Below are 15,161 nucleotides of genomic sequence, written 5' to 3'. Positions count from 1 at the left end.
TCTTGCACCAATTTGTGGGCTTGCTCTAGACTTTCCCTTTTCAGTGGCCATTGTTCTATCCACACTGGCTCCTCTGTTTTCCACCGGAGTGGGATCGGGAAAGTCCAAACAATGGCCACTCCTAAAAATCCGAGGTCAGGACCATCCCCATTTGTGCCAGAATGTCCCAGCCCACTAGTGCGTGAACTCCCTCTGGGAGGGGTATAATTGAGACGCAGCAGGTGATGATTTTGTCCCCTATTTTCCATCGTAGGAGGGGTGACTTACAAGTGAGAGTCAAACCCCCGACACCCGCCACTGTGGTATCAGAGGCATAGGTGGGCCATTAAGATGGCCATTTGCAGGAGTTGATGATTGAGACGTCAGCGCCGGTGTCTAAAAGCGCCATGAGTGACAGGGTCTGATTGTCATAGTGCACTGTAACTGATTGTCGTGGTCGCTGTTGCAGGTCCACAGTCAGCAGGGCTGCTTGGCCTGTTGATCCGAACCCACCTTGTCCTCGGGGTTGTTTTAGCAGCGGTGTCAGAGGCTCAGCAAGTTGTGGTAAAGGAATCAACTGCGCCACTCTTGAGCCTTTTGGGACATAGAGTGGTGGAAACAACGTTTGAGCCATAATTTGAATTTCTCCATGAAAGTCTTTGTCAATAAGTCCTACTAATACACTGAGTCCCTTCATGGTGGCGGAAGATCGCCCTATAAGTAATGCTCCGGTGGGTTGTCCATGGATATAGATAGGTCCCTGGGTGCCGGTAGCAATCTTGACTGGTTTAGAGTCCATCAATGTACAGTCTATTGCTGTTGCAAGGTCCAGTCCGAGGCTGCCACTGGTTGCGGGTCGGAGAGAAAAGGATTGCATGTTGCTGGATAGGCGGCCGCTTTTTGTGTCGTCGCGAGGCGGTTCCTCCCGCTGAATCGTCCGTTTCCCGAGTTGGAGCGACGACAAGCAGCATCATTGTGAGTATCTGATCGACAATTCCTACACCATACAGGGTTGACTCCGCAATCTTTTCTCATGTGTCCGGCAACACCGCAACGGAAGCATCTAAGACGGGAGGGGGCGCGGTTGTTTGATCACTGCGCTGAGGTTTGCAAAGGAGCAAGGGCTGCAAGAACTTGGCTCTGAGTAGCCTGCGCTTGTTCGCGTAAGCTGACTCCGAGTTCCTTAATTGCCTCAGCCAACATAGCTTGTGGCCCTACTGGTACCTGAGCCATTCTTTCTAATCCCTCCTCAATGGTCCATGTCCCTGGCAATGTGGCTAAGATGTTACGTGTGGTTGGATTACAATTCTGTATGGCACACTGTTTCAATATAGTACCCTTAAGATAATCGGGTACTCCTGCTGCTTGTATTGCGTTTGCGACACGATCGATAAAGGTTCCGAAAGGTTCTTCCCTTCCTTGTTTAATACCCATATAGGAGGGAATTCCTCCCGGCTCCCTAATACAATCAAGAGCGAGTCTGGCCAATCGCATTGATTCTTTTGCCTTATCTGGCCCCAGCGTTGCTTGCGCTTCGGCTCGGAAATAAGGTCCCAGACCCATGAGTTCGTGGAGAGTGACATCATGTAATGGGTCTCCTGGTTGTCTAATTACTGCCACTGACTCCTGACAGGCAGCCTGCCAATGGGCATTAAACAGGAGTTGCTGGTGTTGAGTCAGAATCAGCTTCATTATGCTACGAATATCGCTTGGGAGTAAAACATTGGTTCCCCAAATATAATCTAACATTTGTCGAGTGGATTCCCCTTTTATGCCTGATTCATTCACCGTGGCCCGTAATTGAGTCAATAATTTCCAATCTAGATTAGTGAGAGCCACGTTAATGTTGCCCTGGGCATCCGGTGGTGAATACAGCGCGGGAAAGGCTTCTTGAACAAAGCCCGTGGCAACTTCTCGCTCGCCGTCAAGAAGGGCATTCTCTGCGATCTGTTGCCACAGTTGCTGCCGTTCATTAGCTGTTTTCTCTCCATTCGGAGAGGAGTTTGTGCTGTCTTTGCTTGGCGAGTGCTTGTCCTGTCCCTCCTCAGATTTCCCTTCTTCCCCCAATGGGGGGGGCTGATAGTTTTGGATCAGAGTCAAGAGACGGTGGGGGTTGACCCCATGTCTCCGTGGAGCCCTTGGGGATTACTAGCGACCACACTGAGGGGGGTAAAGGGCACTCACTCGCCTGACTGCCAATACTTTCTCCTGGGGAAACAGTGGCAGAACCAGACCCAGTGGGATCATTTAGCCTCACCGAAGCTGCTGCGGCAGCTTTTTACTCTGCCCGATGTTGCAAGAGAGCATTAAAAACTGCGTGCCAAGGTTTCATAAGTTTTTTTCGCTGTTTTGTTATCTTTTATAACTTCTTCAAACAATTTATCACCAAAATTGCACCATTCTGATTGGTCGAAAACTGTATCTGGATTTAAGAAATAGCCTCTCGCGACTCCATATGCTAATAGACCTGGCAATTCCTTTTTATAATCCATACCCTGTTTGCCTTGCTTTTCTAAAAAGCATTTAAGTAAATCATACACCGCTTGTCTATCCATACCTGACGTCAGAGCTGTTGCAGCCTTTGCAAGACCTCGGCGGTGCGTGGCCGGCGGGACCCTCTGTAGTTCCTCCCGGGCGCGGGGCTTTTGCTGTCGCTTCTTTCGCCTCCTGAGCTGCTGTAGCAGGACCGGTTCCCGGACTCCGTCGTTCCGTGGCCCGTAGTCAAAGTCTCGTTTTAGTGTTCCTGTTCTGTGGTCGCCGTTCTAGTGTCCCTGTTCGGGCGCCATTTGTAGCGACGGAGGGAAGACCAGGACGCTCAATATGAGTGATCAGCAGGCTTCGTCTTTATTGCCAAACAATACCATTTTTATAATCACTTTAATTAGCTCATACATATTGCAAAAGGAAAGCTCATGATTGGTTGATATATTTAAAATCAATCTCTCCCCTGGCTCCTATCTGTGGTTACCTTCTTCCTCCTTTCTATTGTGCCTTGTCTGTCCGCAAGCATCCTGTCTGTCCGCAGGCATCTCGTGGTCTAGTCATATTTTGGTCGAAGACAGGACGTTCTTACCACATCAGCAATTAAACTAGCTGAGTGCTTTGTTTCGCAAGATCTTGTTCAGCTAGCTGGCCAATGTCTACGTGACCTCTCTCAGTTAGCCATTCTTCCACAGCTCTCTAGTGAAAACACCAAAAGAACTGGGACTTGGCCTTCTGCACTTTCCTATGTCACATAAAGCTCTTTTCTCTTTCTCATTCTCACAAAAGTCCGGCTCGAAATTCTTAAACGTGCAGTGATTTCTCCCAAACTAAAGGTGCCAGGAGAGAAAACCTTGGCTGGTTCTCACTAGCGCTTTGCCCTCTAGTGAATGCACTGAGAGAACTGGGGCTCTGGCCTCTGCAATGTGGGAAAATAACTGAAAACGGAGGGGCATGGGATAACATTTTCCCCCAAAATTCAGCTGCAACTCAACATAGACTGTAATATCAGAGCAGCTCTAAGATGAGACACCGCTGCTGCTCCCAGGAACAAATAAGGCCTACATAACATCCTTGAAATGGGGAGTAGAGTGATACGGAGATACCATGGCTCATCCTGTTATCAGGCATAAGGGGCATCTGGTGAAGATAAAGATGAATCACAACCACTGCCTCAGCAGTCATGGTGAGTCCTTTAGCTACTAAATCACACCTCCACCCGCCTCTGAGCTGCGACCACCTCTCACGAGAGAAATTTACACCAATCCTAATAAAGTTATGTATGACTAGAGTCACTCAAGCTCCACCTAAAAGAAATGAAAAAGGTATAAAATGGCAAAAGGGATGTTAGGGAGAAGCCCTTCCATTGAAACATCTGGGATCCGTCGACCAGGCTGAATCTCTCTTCTTCCCCCTATAGGGACGCCTGCTGGGTAAGAGCTCTGTGTTATGCGCATTTACTTACTAACATATTACTAGCTATTTGGTATTATCATTGATCAGTAATAGTTTTATATTATCACTGCAGTATTTTAATTAAAGTTGGTTTTGTAGTCAGTCACTATGATCGGCTATCTATGAATTTATATGCTGTCACGAATAAAATCTTATATATAAAAAAGTTCTGGAGACTTTTGCCTTTATTATAAGGAGGATGGGCTATAGAACTACCAAATCAGTGTACTCGCCAAAATTATATACAAAAGTTACGGAGACTTTTGCCCTTATATAAAGAAGTTGGGCTACAGTACTACTGAACTAGAGTACTTGCAAAAGATATGTATACACCAAAGTCCAAGCAACTTTTGACCTTATTATACAGACCGGTCATTTTGACCTCACAATGTGACACTGCCCCAAGGGACCTCATCCTGGTGATGTCACAAGTGCCAGCGAGCGTCCCAGCCTGGCGCCCCTGGTCAGCGCCCCATGGAGATTTTTCTCAGTGATGTCACAGTCACCAGAGCGCATCCAAGCTTGGCACTCCTCGTGAGTGCCCTCAATGGACTCGTCTTGGTGATCTCACAGGTGCCAGAGCGCATCCAAACCTGGTGCCCCTTTACACTGTCCTACGAGGGCTTGTCCTGGTGATGTCACAGACGCCAGAGCACGTCTCGGCCTGGCGTCCCTGGTCACCACCCCACGGAGACTCGTCCCGGTGATGTCACAGGTGCCAGAGCGCATCAGGGACTGGTGCCCCCAGTCACCGCACCACAAGAATTTGTCCTGGTGATGTCACAGGTGACTGAGCGCATCACTGCCTGGTGCCCCTAGTCACCGCACCACAGGGATCCGTCCCAGTGATGTCAAAGGCACCAGAGCTAGTGAGCGCCCTAAGTGGATTCAACCTGGTGATGTCAAAGGCACCAGAGCTCGTCTCAGCCTGGCGCCCCTGGTAACCCCCCCCCAGGGACTCGTCTTGGTGATGTCACAGGCGCCAGAGCGCATCACAGCCTGATGCCTCTGGTCACCGTCTCACGGGGACTCGTCTTGATGATGTCACAGCTGCCAGAGTGCGTCCCAGTCTGGTGCCCCTGGTCACCAAGCCACGCAGACCCGTTCCAGTGATGTCACAGGCGCCAGCACACGTCCCAGCATAGCACCCCTCATCACCACTCTGCAGGGACACTATCTCAGTGATGTCACAGATGCCAGAGCTGTCCGACCCTGGCGCCCCTCGTCACCGCACCACGAGGACTCGTCCTGGTGATGTCACAGCCACCAGAGCGTGTCCGAGCCTGGTGCCCCTGGTTCACTGCCCCACGGGGACCTGTCTCAGTGATGTCACAGGTGCCAGAGCACGTCCCATCCAGGTGGTCCTCGTCACCGCTCCACAGGGACTCGTGCTGGTGTTGTCACAGGCACCAGAGCGTGTCACAGCCTGGTACCCCTGTTCACCCCCCTCCCACGGGCCCTTATCCCAGTGATGTCTAAGATGTCAGAACGGGTCCCAGCTTGATGCCCCTGATCACCTCCCTACGAGGACTCATCCTGATGATGTCACAGGCACCAGAGCATGTCCGACCCTGGTGCACCACAGGGACATGTCCAGATGATGTCACAGGTAACAGAGCGCATCACAGACGGGCACCCCTGGTCACCACCTCGTGGGGGGTCGTCTCTGTGATGTCACAGGCGACAGAGCACGTCCCAGCACGGCGCCTTTTTTCATTGCACCACAGGGACTCATCCCGGTGATGTCACAGGCGCCAGAGTACGTCACAGCCTGGTGCCCCTGGTCAGCGCCCTGCGGGGATTCGTGTCGAACTTTTGAGAGCTCGTGAGAACTTGTAGAGCCAAACCAGTTCCCAGCCTGGCCTTGAGTGAACATCTGGTTGTCTCCTACTTGTTATTGTTTGAAGGAAAATGTTTGTTCTTGTTAGTCCTTATCTCTCCTCTTTGGCTTTTTTTTTCTCCCTACGGGTCACAAGTTACAACCTTGCTAGCATTTATTTTGTCTCTCTTACCGGCGTTCTTTTCAGGTAGTTAGTATTTCAAAGCAGGGATTAGTACTTGATAACTTCTAACTTTTCACAGAGCTATTTCACAGAGCTATGTAATCTTATGTCTGTTCTTATACCTATCCATAGAAATAACAGCTAATATAGTTTTACATGGTCTTATGCCTACTCCTATACCTATCCTCCTATCGGTCCCCCCTTTTCTATTAAATCACGTAAATTCTTTTACTTGTGTGAGTTCCCCGATTGATATAACACCGTGCATTGAAGATACCCTTTTAAACATATGTCCAACAAATACGTACAGCAGTGTTAGTAACAATATCAAAGTAGCTGTAGCTATTAACAGCATTATAGCAGGATGTATTAGATGATTGAAGAATACTGTAGCAGGAGGTGACCATCCAAAAAGTGCTTCCCACCATTTATGTTCTCCGTCCTTTTCTACTCTTTTTACAATTTTATCTCGTTTGCATCATAATGAATTGTCACCAGAGTTTTCTGTCTGCTCTTTCTAATTTGCCCAATATTTGCATTAAACCAGGATGCTGTAGCAATTTCTTTATCAAAGTTAGATTTGTTCCTATAGGTGTGGGTATTAACTCGTAGATCAATGTATAGTTTGATTTTAGAATTTGATGGGATGTAACGGGAGCAGAATAATGGAAGTCTGCACACCTTGGTAGCACGGACAGTAAGTTCTGCGGCCGGGGGGTAGATTGAGGTGGAAAAAGCGAGTGTCGAGTGAGCTAAAAGCCAGGCATCGCCCGGCGGGAGCCAGGATCTCCTGTGTCCCGGTTCCGGCAGTGCCTACGTGACTGCTGACGCAGTGGGGCGGACCCGGAATCAGGCGCGGGAGATTTAAACTGCCTTGAGGAGCGCAGCGACCTGGAGCGCTGATAACAGGAGCGGGCAAACAGGGACATGGCGCGGCAGAGTAAGGGGCGTGGCAGTTTGCGCGACAGTTCGCGCAGACAGAGAAAGCAGGCAGAGTGTTGAGTCCGGTCGGAAGTCCCTGACTAACATGGTGGTTACTAGGCATAAAGCTAAGTCTGCCTCCAGCCCGGTGCCAGCCATGACCGACGCAGCCTCCCAGACGGACCCCCGCTGGGTGCACGCTGCCACCCAGGTAAGCTGCAGGACTTGTCCCCCAAGTGTATTGGCTCAGGTCACTACCGGGGAACTCACCTGTGGGAGCTGTGCCAGGGTGGAGGAACTCCTCTGCCTGGTGACAGAGCTCAGAGAGGAGGTAAACAGGTTGAGGGCCATCAGGGAGCGCGAGAGGGAGATTGACCAATGGACCAGCACCTTGTGCTCCCTCCCGCAGACCCAACAGGCTACCACAGCTTCTCAGACTGAGGAGCCCCCACCCTCTCCCCATCTGGCCGGGAAGAAGAATCCAGGTGGGAATGAGCAATGGCAGCAGGTCCCTGCCCGGCGCGGCAGTCCTGCCCCCTCTCCTCCCACAACTACCTCCCAGGTTCCGTTACACAACAGATATGAAGCTCTGCAAGTGGAATCAACCCCCAGGGAGGATGACGATGCACACACGCTAGTATCCTTCCCTAGGACCACACATAACATCAAGACATACTCAGTTAAGAAGAAAAGGCGGGTGATTGTTTTAGGAGACTCCCTTTTGAGGGGTGTGGAGGGCCAGATTTGTAGACCTGACCCTTTACATAGGGAGGTCTGCTCCCTTCCTGGGGCAACAATTAGGGATGTGATAAAAAAAACTCCCGTCTATAGTCAGGCCCACCGATTACTACCCTCTTATTTTCCAAGTTGGTATGGATGACATTAGGAAGAGAAAAATCCGGACTATTAAGAAGGATCTCAGGGTTTTGGGAAGAATGTTGAAGGGATCGGGGGCCCAAGTAATATTCTCTTCTATCATACCGACTTTGGGACATGAAACGGGATGGAAAACAAAGATCGAAGATTTAAATAATTGGCTACATAAGTGGTGCGAGGAACACAACCTAGGCTTCTTTAACCACGGGCTGACCTTAATGCCAGACCTTCTATCTAGGAATGGGGCGGGTTTGTCTCCACGGGGGAAAAGGCTGCTTGCTACAGAACTAGCTGGGATCATCAACAGGGCTTTAAACTAGATGTGAAGGGGGTGGGGGGTATTGTCAGACTTAGAGGATTAACAGCCGAGGACGGCCCTCCATTGTCTGATGAAAGGAGTGTAGGCAGGTGCCTTGGGCCTGCTGCCTCAGTGATAGTAGGGGGTGATATGTGTAGTCAGGAGCAACACACAAGTTGCCTAGAAGTAAAAGAAAATCCCAAAAATAACAGCTCAGGAAATAAAGCTTCCCCCCCTAGGGGTGCAGTGGGGTCGAAAGCCCAACTTACGTGCTTCTATACGAACGCATGCAGTATGGGCAATAAACAAGAGGAACTGGAAGCTCTTGTTATCTGGGGAAACTATGACATAGTTGCCATCACTGAAACATGGTGGGATGACTCGTATGATTGGAGCGCTACCATGGATGGCTACAAGCTCTTCATGAGGGATAGGAGAGGTAGGAGGGGTGGTGGGGTTGCCCTTTATGTAAGGGAAGGTCTAAACTGTTTAGAGTTAAATGTTGGGGATGACCTAGTAGAATGTCTGTGGGTGAAAATCAAAGGGGGGGCCTATGAAGGTGGATATTGTAGTGGGAATCTTCTACAGGCCACCCTATCAGAACAGTGAGGCTGATGAACTATTCTTTAAACAACTGGGGGAAGTCTCGCGCTCACTAGCCCTTGTCCTCATGGGTGACTTTAACCTACCTGATGTCTGACATGGCAGTCAGGAAACAGTCTAGGCGATTCCTGCAGAGTGTGGAGGACAACTTCCTATCACAACTGGTCAGCGAACCGACTAGAGAAGGTGCTCCCCTAGACCTGCTGTTTGTGAACAGAGAAGGTCTTGTGGGAGATGTGAAGGTTGGAGGACGTCTGGGACATAGTGACCATGAGATAATAGAATTCTCAATTCTAGGGGAAGTTAGGAGGGGGAACACTAAAACGGCCAAGCTGGACTTTGGGAGAGCAGACTTTGGGCTGTTTAGAAGTCTGGTTAATAAAGTCCAATGGGAGACAGCTCTCAAGGGTAAGGGGACGCAGGAGGGATGATTACTACTCAAAAAGGAAATTCTGGAGGCACAGGGGCGAGCTGTCCCTGTGTGCCGGAAGTCGAGCTGCCGGGTAGAAAACCAGCTTGGATGACAAAGGAGATTTGGGAACATCTCAAAAGAAAAGGGATGTCTATAAGTCTTGGAAGAATGAGCAGGCATCGAGGAATCAATACAGGGAGGAAGTTAGGACATGTATGGAGATAATCAGGGGGGCAAAAGCCCAATTGGAACTTAGACTAGCCTGCTCCGTAAGACACAACAAAAAGTCTTCTATAAATATATTAATAACAAAAGGAGGGCTAAAGATCACCTCCAGCCCCTACTGGACTCACTAGGGATGAGGATAGCCAGCCCAGGTCATCCCGGCAGGGGTCCAACAGCGGTAGCCTGCCGCAACACCTCCGGCAGCGCCGTTAGTTGCTGTGATACCTCTCACAAAGCTGCCAGAAGTTGGTGTTCCAAGGAATCTCCCATCGGCGGCTGCGCCGGCTGCGCCTTCTCTGGGGAATACCCAGATGCTGGCGCATGTGCCGGATAGCCGAGCGCTATGGGTGATGGCACGGGACATGAAGGCACCGGAAACAGAGCCGCAGAAGAGCAGGGCGCTATGGCCGTGCCTGGGAGCGGCGTGGACGGTCCTTGCGGTGCTGCCAGGGCTGATTGCGGAGCGGCAGGCGGCACCGCTTGGCCTGGTTGTGGAGCAAACGGCGCCGGGGCCGGCTGCAGGGCCGTAGGGCAGGTGAGCGGCATCTGGCCCGGCTGTGGAGCGAATGGCGGCTGTAGCGCGGAGAAGGGGGGGAGGGGGGCCGCGAGGAGTGGGGGATGCTCCAGCGCTTTGCTTTGTCCAGTTAATTTTGCTAACTGTTCCACTGGTGAGGGGTAGGACCCCTGTGCAGTTCCCACGAGTCTCTCAGTCCCCGAGGGCAGCAGAGAAGCGGCGGGTATGCTTCCTGTGCTGTCCGGGGTCAGTGTTCCTTCAAATAACTCATCATCCCCTTCAGAGCCTTCACCCTCAGATTCATCAGAGTCTGGTAATTCTTTCCCTTCTCTTCCTGCTGTCCACTTCTGCATTATATCATGTGATAAATGACTTAGTCCCAAACAGGATTCCAATTAAAGTTCACAATTTATTAAGCAAATAGAGGCAAGCAAACAGCGCTGGGTGCACCGGGAGTCTCTGCTCCACCAAGACGCACACCGTACAGTTCCTGTTTCTGGTTTATATTTCTTTTACTCATATATATTCTTAATTATTTCCGAGAAAAGGCAGTCTTATTACAATGAGTTCCGAGAAGTCATTTCCATAGTCTCCACCCCTAACTCTCCCCCAGTTGCGCGGGAGCAGTGTCTCCTGGTGGTGGTGCGTAAGGGTCTCAGGGATGAATGCTGTATGTCTTCCTTGTGATGACCTTTTCACCTCCCTGAAAACCAGTGAAGTCATCATGACTGTTCTCTGCGGAGTAATCAGGACCGTCCCTGTTCTTTATCTTGCCTCCTGCTTATCTTACACAAGGGCTGTGCAACTTACAGACATATGGCTTGAGCTGAGCTGACTTAAAAGTGGTTAAACAAGATTAAGCGTGTACAGGCTGATCGACTGAGGCCAGTTGTATGAGGGTCAACAAGACGAAGTGTCAGGTCCTGCACTTGGGTCACCACAATAAATCCATGCAACACTACAGGCTGGGAGAAGAGTGGTTGGAAAAGTGCCTGGCAAAAAAGGACGTGGGGCTGTTGGTTGACAGCCGGCTGAATATGAGCCAGCAGTGTGCTCAGGTGGCCAAGAAGATGAAGAACATCCAGATTTGTATCAGAAAGAGTGTGGCAAAGAGGACTAGGGGAGTGGTTGTCTCCCTGTACTCAGCACTGGTGAGGCCACACCTCGAATACCGTGTTCAGTTTTGGGCCCTTCACTACAAAAAAGACATTGAGATGCTGGAGCGTGTCCAAAGGACAACGAAGCTGGTGAAAGGTCTAGAGCACAAGTCTTACAAGGAGGAGCTAAGGGAACTGGGGTTGTTTAGCCTGGACAACAGGCGACCGAGGGGAGGTCTTGTCGCGCTCTACAACTACTTGAAAGGACATTGTAGGTGTGTGTCAGTCCTCTTCTCAAAAGTAACAAGGGATAGGAAAGGAGGAAATGGTCTCAAGTTGTACCAGGGCAGGTCTAGATTGGATATTAGGAAAACTCCTTCACTAAAAGGGTTGTTAAGCTTTGGAACAGGCCACCCAGGGAAGGTTGAGTCACCATCCCTGGAGGGATTCAAAGCCTCAGGGACACGGTTCAGTGGTGGACTTGGCAGTGCTGGGTCAAGGGTTGGACTCAATGATCTTCAAGGTGTTTTTCCAAACTGAACAATCTCTGATTCCCCACGTGGGTTCCTCAGCTACATAGGGCAGGGGCCACCTCTGTGTCAGTAACGGAACCTGGCCCTGGATGTTGATTTTGTAGGAACAATGTGAAACCTCTGCAGAAAGAACTCAATGCAAAAGCTGAAAAAGTCTCCTTTCCAGCATGGCTAGCTTTCATGAATGGTCATGACCTTTCAAAAGTTTTCTACTACCAGCAGCAAGGGCGTGTACTGGCACGCTGATCACGCTCCCTCCCGCTGTGTGAACAGTTTTATGCAGCCTCTTACCAACATACATTTTCTTCCCAATTATTCAAAGGCAGAACCATCGCTCAGAAGAACTACTGTATTTAGACTGCACATTTTATGTCCCTCTTTCTGCCTCTCCCTCTTTTCTCCTTCCTCTGCCTCTTCTGACTTCAATGAACTGTCCAAGAGAAAGACTCATTGCATGGCAGAAGAACTCAGGTTGGAAGAGACTTGAACATTGTCTTGTCCACCTCTCCGGCTCAAGGCAGGGTGAACTAGAGGAGAGAGCTCAAGAGCTCCCCTCAACTTGCCAAGGGAGCCGAAGGTGAGCTCCTCATCCCTGCACCGGGTCCAGTCAATGAAAGTCCCCAGATTTAGGGATTCTCCAGACTCTTTTCCCTGTGCCTGCTGTGCCCGCTGTCGCTGCAGAGCTCTCCTTTGCTGGTCAACATCCAGAATTAGCATATTATCTCTGGGTGACTCCAGGATGGACAGGCTCAACCGAGGCGGGCTCCCTTTACCGCAGACTGCCTCACACAACCTGTCCCTGCAGATCCTCTGTGCTCTTCTGGCACCTCCCAAGGCCCTCCAGAAAAACACTCATCTGCCATCAGTGCTCACACATGCTGTAGAGCACCAGGCAGGTCACTGTGAGACCTTTCACCATCTGTGTGGGCTCTAACCACCAAAAAGCAAAACCAGAACCAGCCCTAAGGCCCTAGAAAGCCATCCTGGGACCCTGATCTCATCACACTGAGCCCACAAAGCAACAAGGAAAAGAACGAGCCTCTTCAGACACTATTCCTTCGGAATGTTCTTGAGGACGACTCTGGAAGAGAGACCGAAGCCTTCAGGCACTGCATGTCCACTTGCGTGAGGAACTGCTGCTATGGAGGCCAGGCTCTGTCACAGAAGTGCCCATTGCCTGTCCCTGCCTGCGGTCCACAGGATTGTCACACAGCAGGTCCATGACTGAGCCTCAAGGTGACTCAGGCCTCACACCAACACAGGGCTCAGGAGGAGAGTGGGGAGGTGGAAAGTGAACAGCTCTGGAAAGAACAAGGCTGATGCTCCCTGGCAGTGCTGCTGCGCTGGCACTCTTCTTCCCTCTACCCCTGCACCCAGGCACTTTGCCTTCGGTTCCACAAAGGTCTCAGCAGAAGGCGCTCAGGCAAAACCAGTCACTGCAGGGTCCTTTATTATGTGGAACTACCCGGAGAGAATGCCTTCAAATTTACACAGACTGTGAATCAATCCGTAAGGGTGGACACTGAATTGGAAGTGGGATCAATAACGACGTTTTCTTTCTGGGCAATATTATCACAATTAAATACAACAAAGCGAACCAAATCTCCTCATTTCCGAAAAACACCCAAAAACCCCCCCCAAAAACAAAAAAACAACCACTACAAAACCTACAAAACAGAGACTAGACCTGTCACGAGATATATCATTTTGTGATGGGGAGAAGATGGGCGGTTATTTCTTTGGAAAAGTATCCAGTCATTAGTTTTCTCAAGGGCTCCTTGAGCTCCTGGTTCCTCATGCTATAGATGAGAGGATTCACTGCTGGAGGCACCAACTAGTACAGAACTGCCATCACAAGGTCCAGGGATGGAGAAGAGATGAAGGGAGGGTTTCAGGTAGGCAAAGATGGAGGTGCTGATAAACAAGGAGACCACGGCCAGGTGAGGGAGGCCGTGGAAAAGGCTTTGTGCCGTCCCTGCTCAGAGGGGATCCTCAGCACGGCCCTGACGATCTCAATATAGGACAACACAATGAACACAAAACACCCAGATCCTAAAGAGAACACTAACCACAAGAAGCCCAACTTCCCTGAGATAGGAGTGTGAGCAGGAGAGCTTGAGGATCTGGGGGCCTTCACAGAAGAACTGGTCCACAGCATTGCCTTGCAGAGTGGCAGTGAAAATGTAGTGGCCGTGTGAAGGAGAGAGTTGAGAAACCCAGTGGCCCAGGCAGCTGTGGCCATGTGGACACAAGCTCTGTGGCCCAGGAGGGTCCCATAGTGCAGGGATTTGCAGATGGCAATGTAGCGGTGGTAGGCCATGATGGTGAGAAGATAAAACTCTGCTGATATCAAAAAGACAAATAGAAAGACCTGGGCAGCACATCCAGAGTAGGAGATGGCCCTGATGTCCCACAGGGAATTGGCCCATGGCTTTAGGGACAGTGGTGGAGATTGAGCCCAGGTCGAGGAGGGAGAGGTTGAGGAGGAAGAAGTACATGGGGGTGTAGAGATGGTGGTCACAGGCTATGGCTGTGATGATGAGGCCGTTGCCCAGGAGGGCAGCCAGGTAGATGCCCAGGAAGAGACAGAAGTGCAAGAGCTGCAGCTCCCGTGTGTCTGTGAATGCCAAGAGGAGGAACTGAGTGATGGAGCTGTCATTGGACGTATGCTGCCTCTGAGCATGGGGACCTGTGTAAGGAGGAAGAGGCCGTGAGACAATAGAGGAGAGTTCTCTGAGCAAAATCAAAGCCATTTCCCAATTTGAGAGGTTATTTTCACAGCTCCACATCTCTTCCCTGCCAGCGCTCACAGAGCCCGTCCCAGCCCCTGTGTGCCCAGCTCTGCCCTGCAGCCTCTGTGTGTGTGTGCGGGGACTGACCAGCAGCTCACACAAACCCCCAGGAAACTGGAAAGGTGATGCTGGTTTAGCTGTAGGCTGGAGGGGGGTGAAGGCACTTGCTGAGGTTCCCAGTAAACCCCAGGGTGACGGTTTAGGAGTCTCACCCCTTCTCTAACTGCACAGCTGAGCTGCCATTCCCACCAAGCCGAGCCAGGGGAAAGTGGAAGCAGAGGTTTGGGAAAGCAGAGACTCAAGCAGGAAACCTGCCCTGATCGTACTCATGAAACGTCCCCTCAGAAATGACCCGGGCATGAGCTGGATCCCTATTGGCTGTGCATTTCTTGTTTCATTCCATCTTTTGGTATTTCTGAGACGATTGCTGTGGTGTTTCCCACCTTGGGTAGCAACTCCATTAAGCACATCGTTCTCTTTCCTTACTCGTAGTGTCCTGCCATTCCCCATATTCTTATCTTGTGTGAGACACTGGCCCACAAGTGTGAAATGCTGAGATGTTGGAGCTTCAGACCACAGGGACCTTGATACACGTTGGCACTTAGTCAACAGAAAACTCCTGAAGTTTTACAAGGCAAGGGGACAAGTCAGCACTGGGGGCAGAATAACCTCATACACCAGGACAGGCTGTCACCTGACTGAAGAGTGCCCTGGGCAGAAGGGCATGGGAGTTATGATGGATGCCCTATGAGCCGGTGGGTTTCCATTGTGAAAGGAAGATGCTTTGATGAACTTTGATGCTGGTCTGAAAACAGTCATGATTTTTTCATAGGCCGTGGAAATGAACCAGTGATGTGAAGTCATCTTCTCTCCTGTGTAAACAGAAATTTGTAGTTCTGGTCCTGTTTGACTGGTAGCGTTGGAGTTCACTCAAGCAGCTCCTTATTTCATTCCTACCCTCCCCCGGCTCTT

At 50.6% G+C, this 15,161-nt stretch overlaps 1 protein-coding gene across 1 annotated transcript; it reads right to left on the bottom strand.

Annotated features, from left to right (window-relative positions):
* Positions 1-789: 789 nt before the first annotated feature.
* Positions 790-14,699, bottom strand: LOC147525883 (uncharacterized). The gene is given in 3 exon segments (XM_086630842.1): positions 790-2,055; positions 13,812-14,086; positions 14,633-14,699. Coding segments are annotated over 3 exon segments (1,608 nt in total).
* Positions 14,700-15,161: the final 462 nt, after the last annotated feature.

This window comes from Tauraco erythrolophus, unplaced genomic scaffold (assembly GCF_009769465.1).
Source record: "Tauraco erythrolophus isolate bTauEry1 unplaced genomic scaffold, bTauEry1.pri scaffold_53_arrow_ctg1, whole genome shotgun sequence".
Taxonomy (NCBI): Eukaryota; Metazoa; Chordata; class Aves; order Musophagiformes; family Musophagidae; genus Tauraco; species Tauraco erythrolophus.
This window is presented reverse-complemented; position numbering and strand designations above follow the sequence as displayed.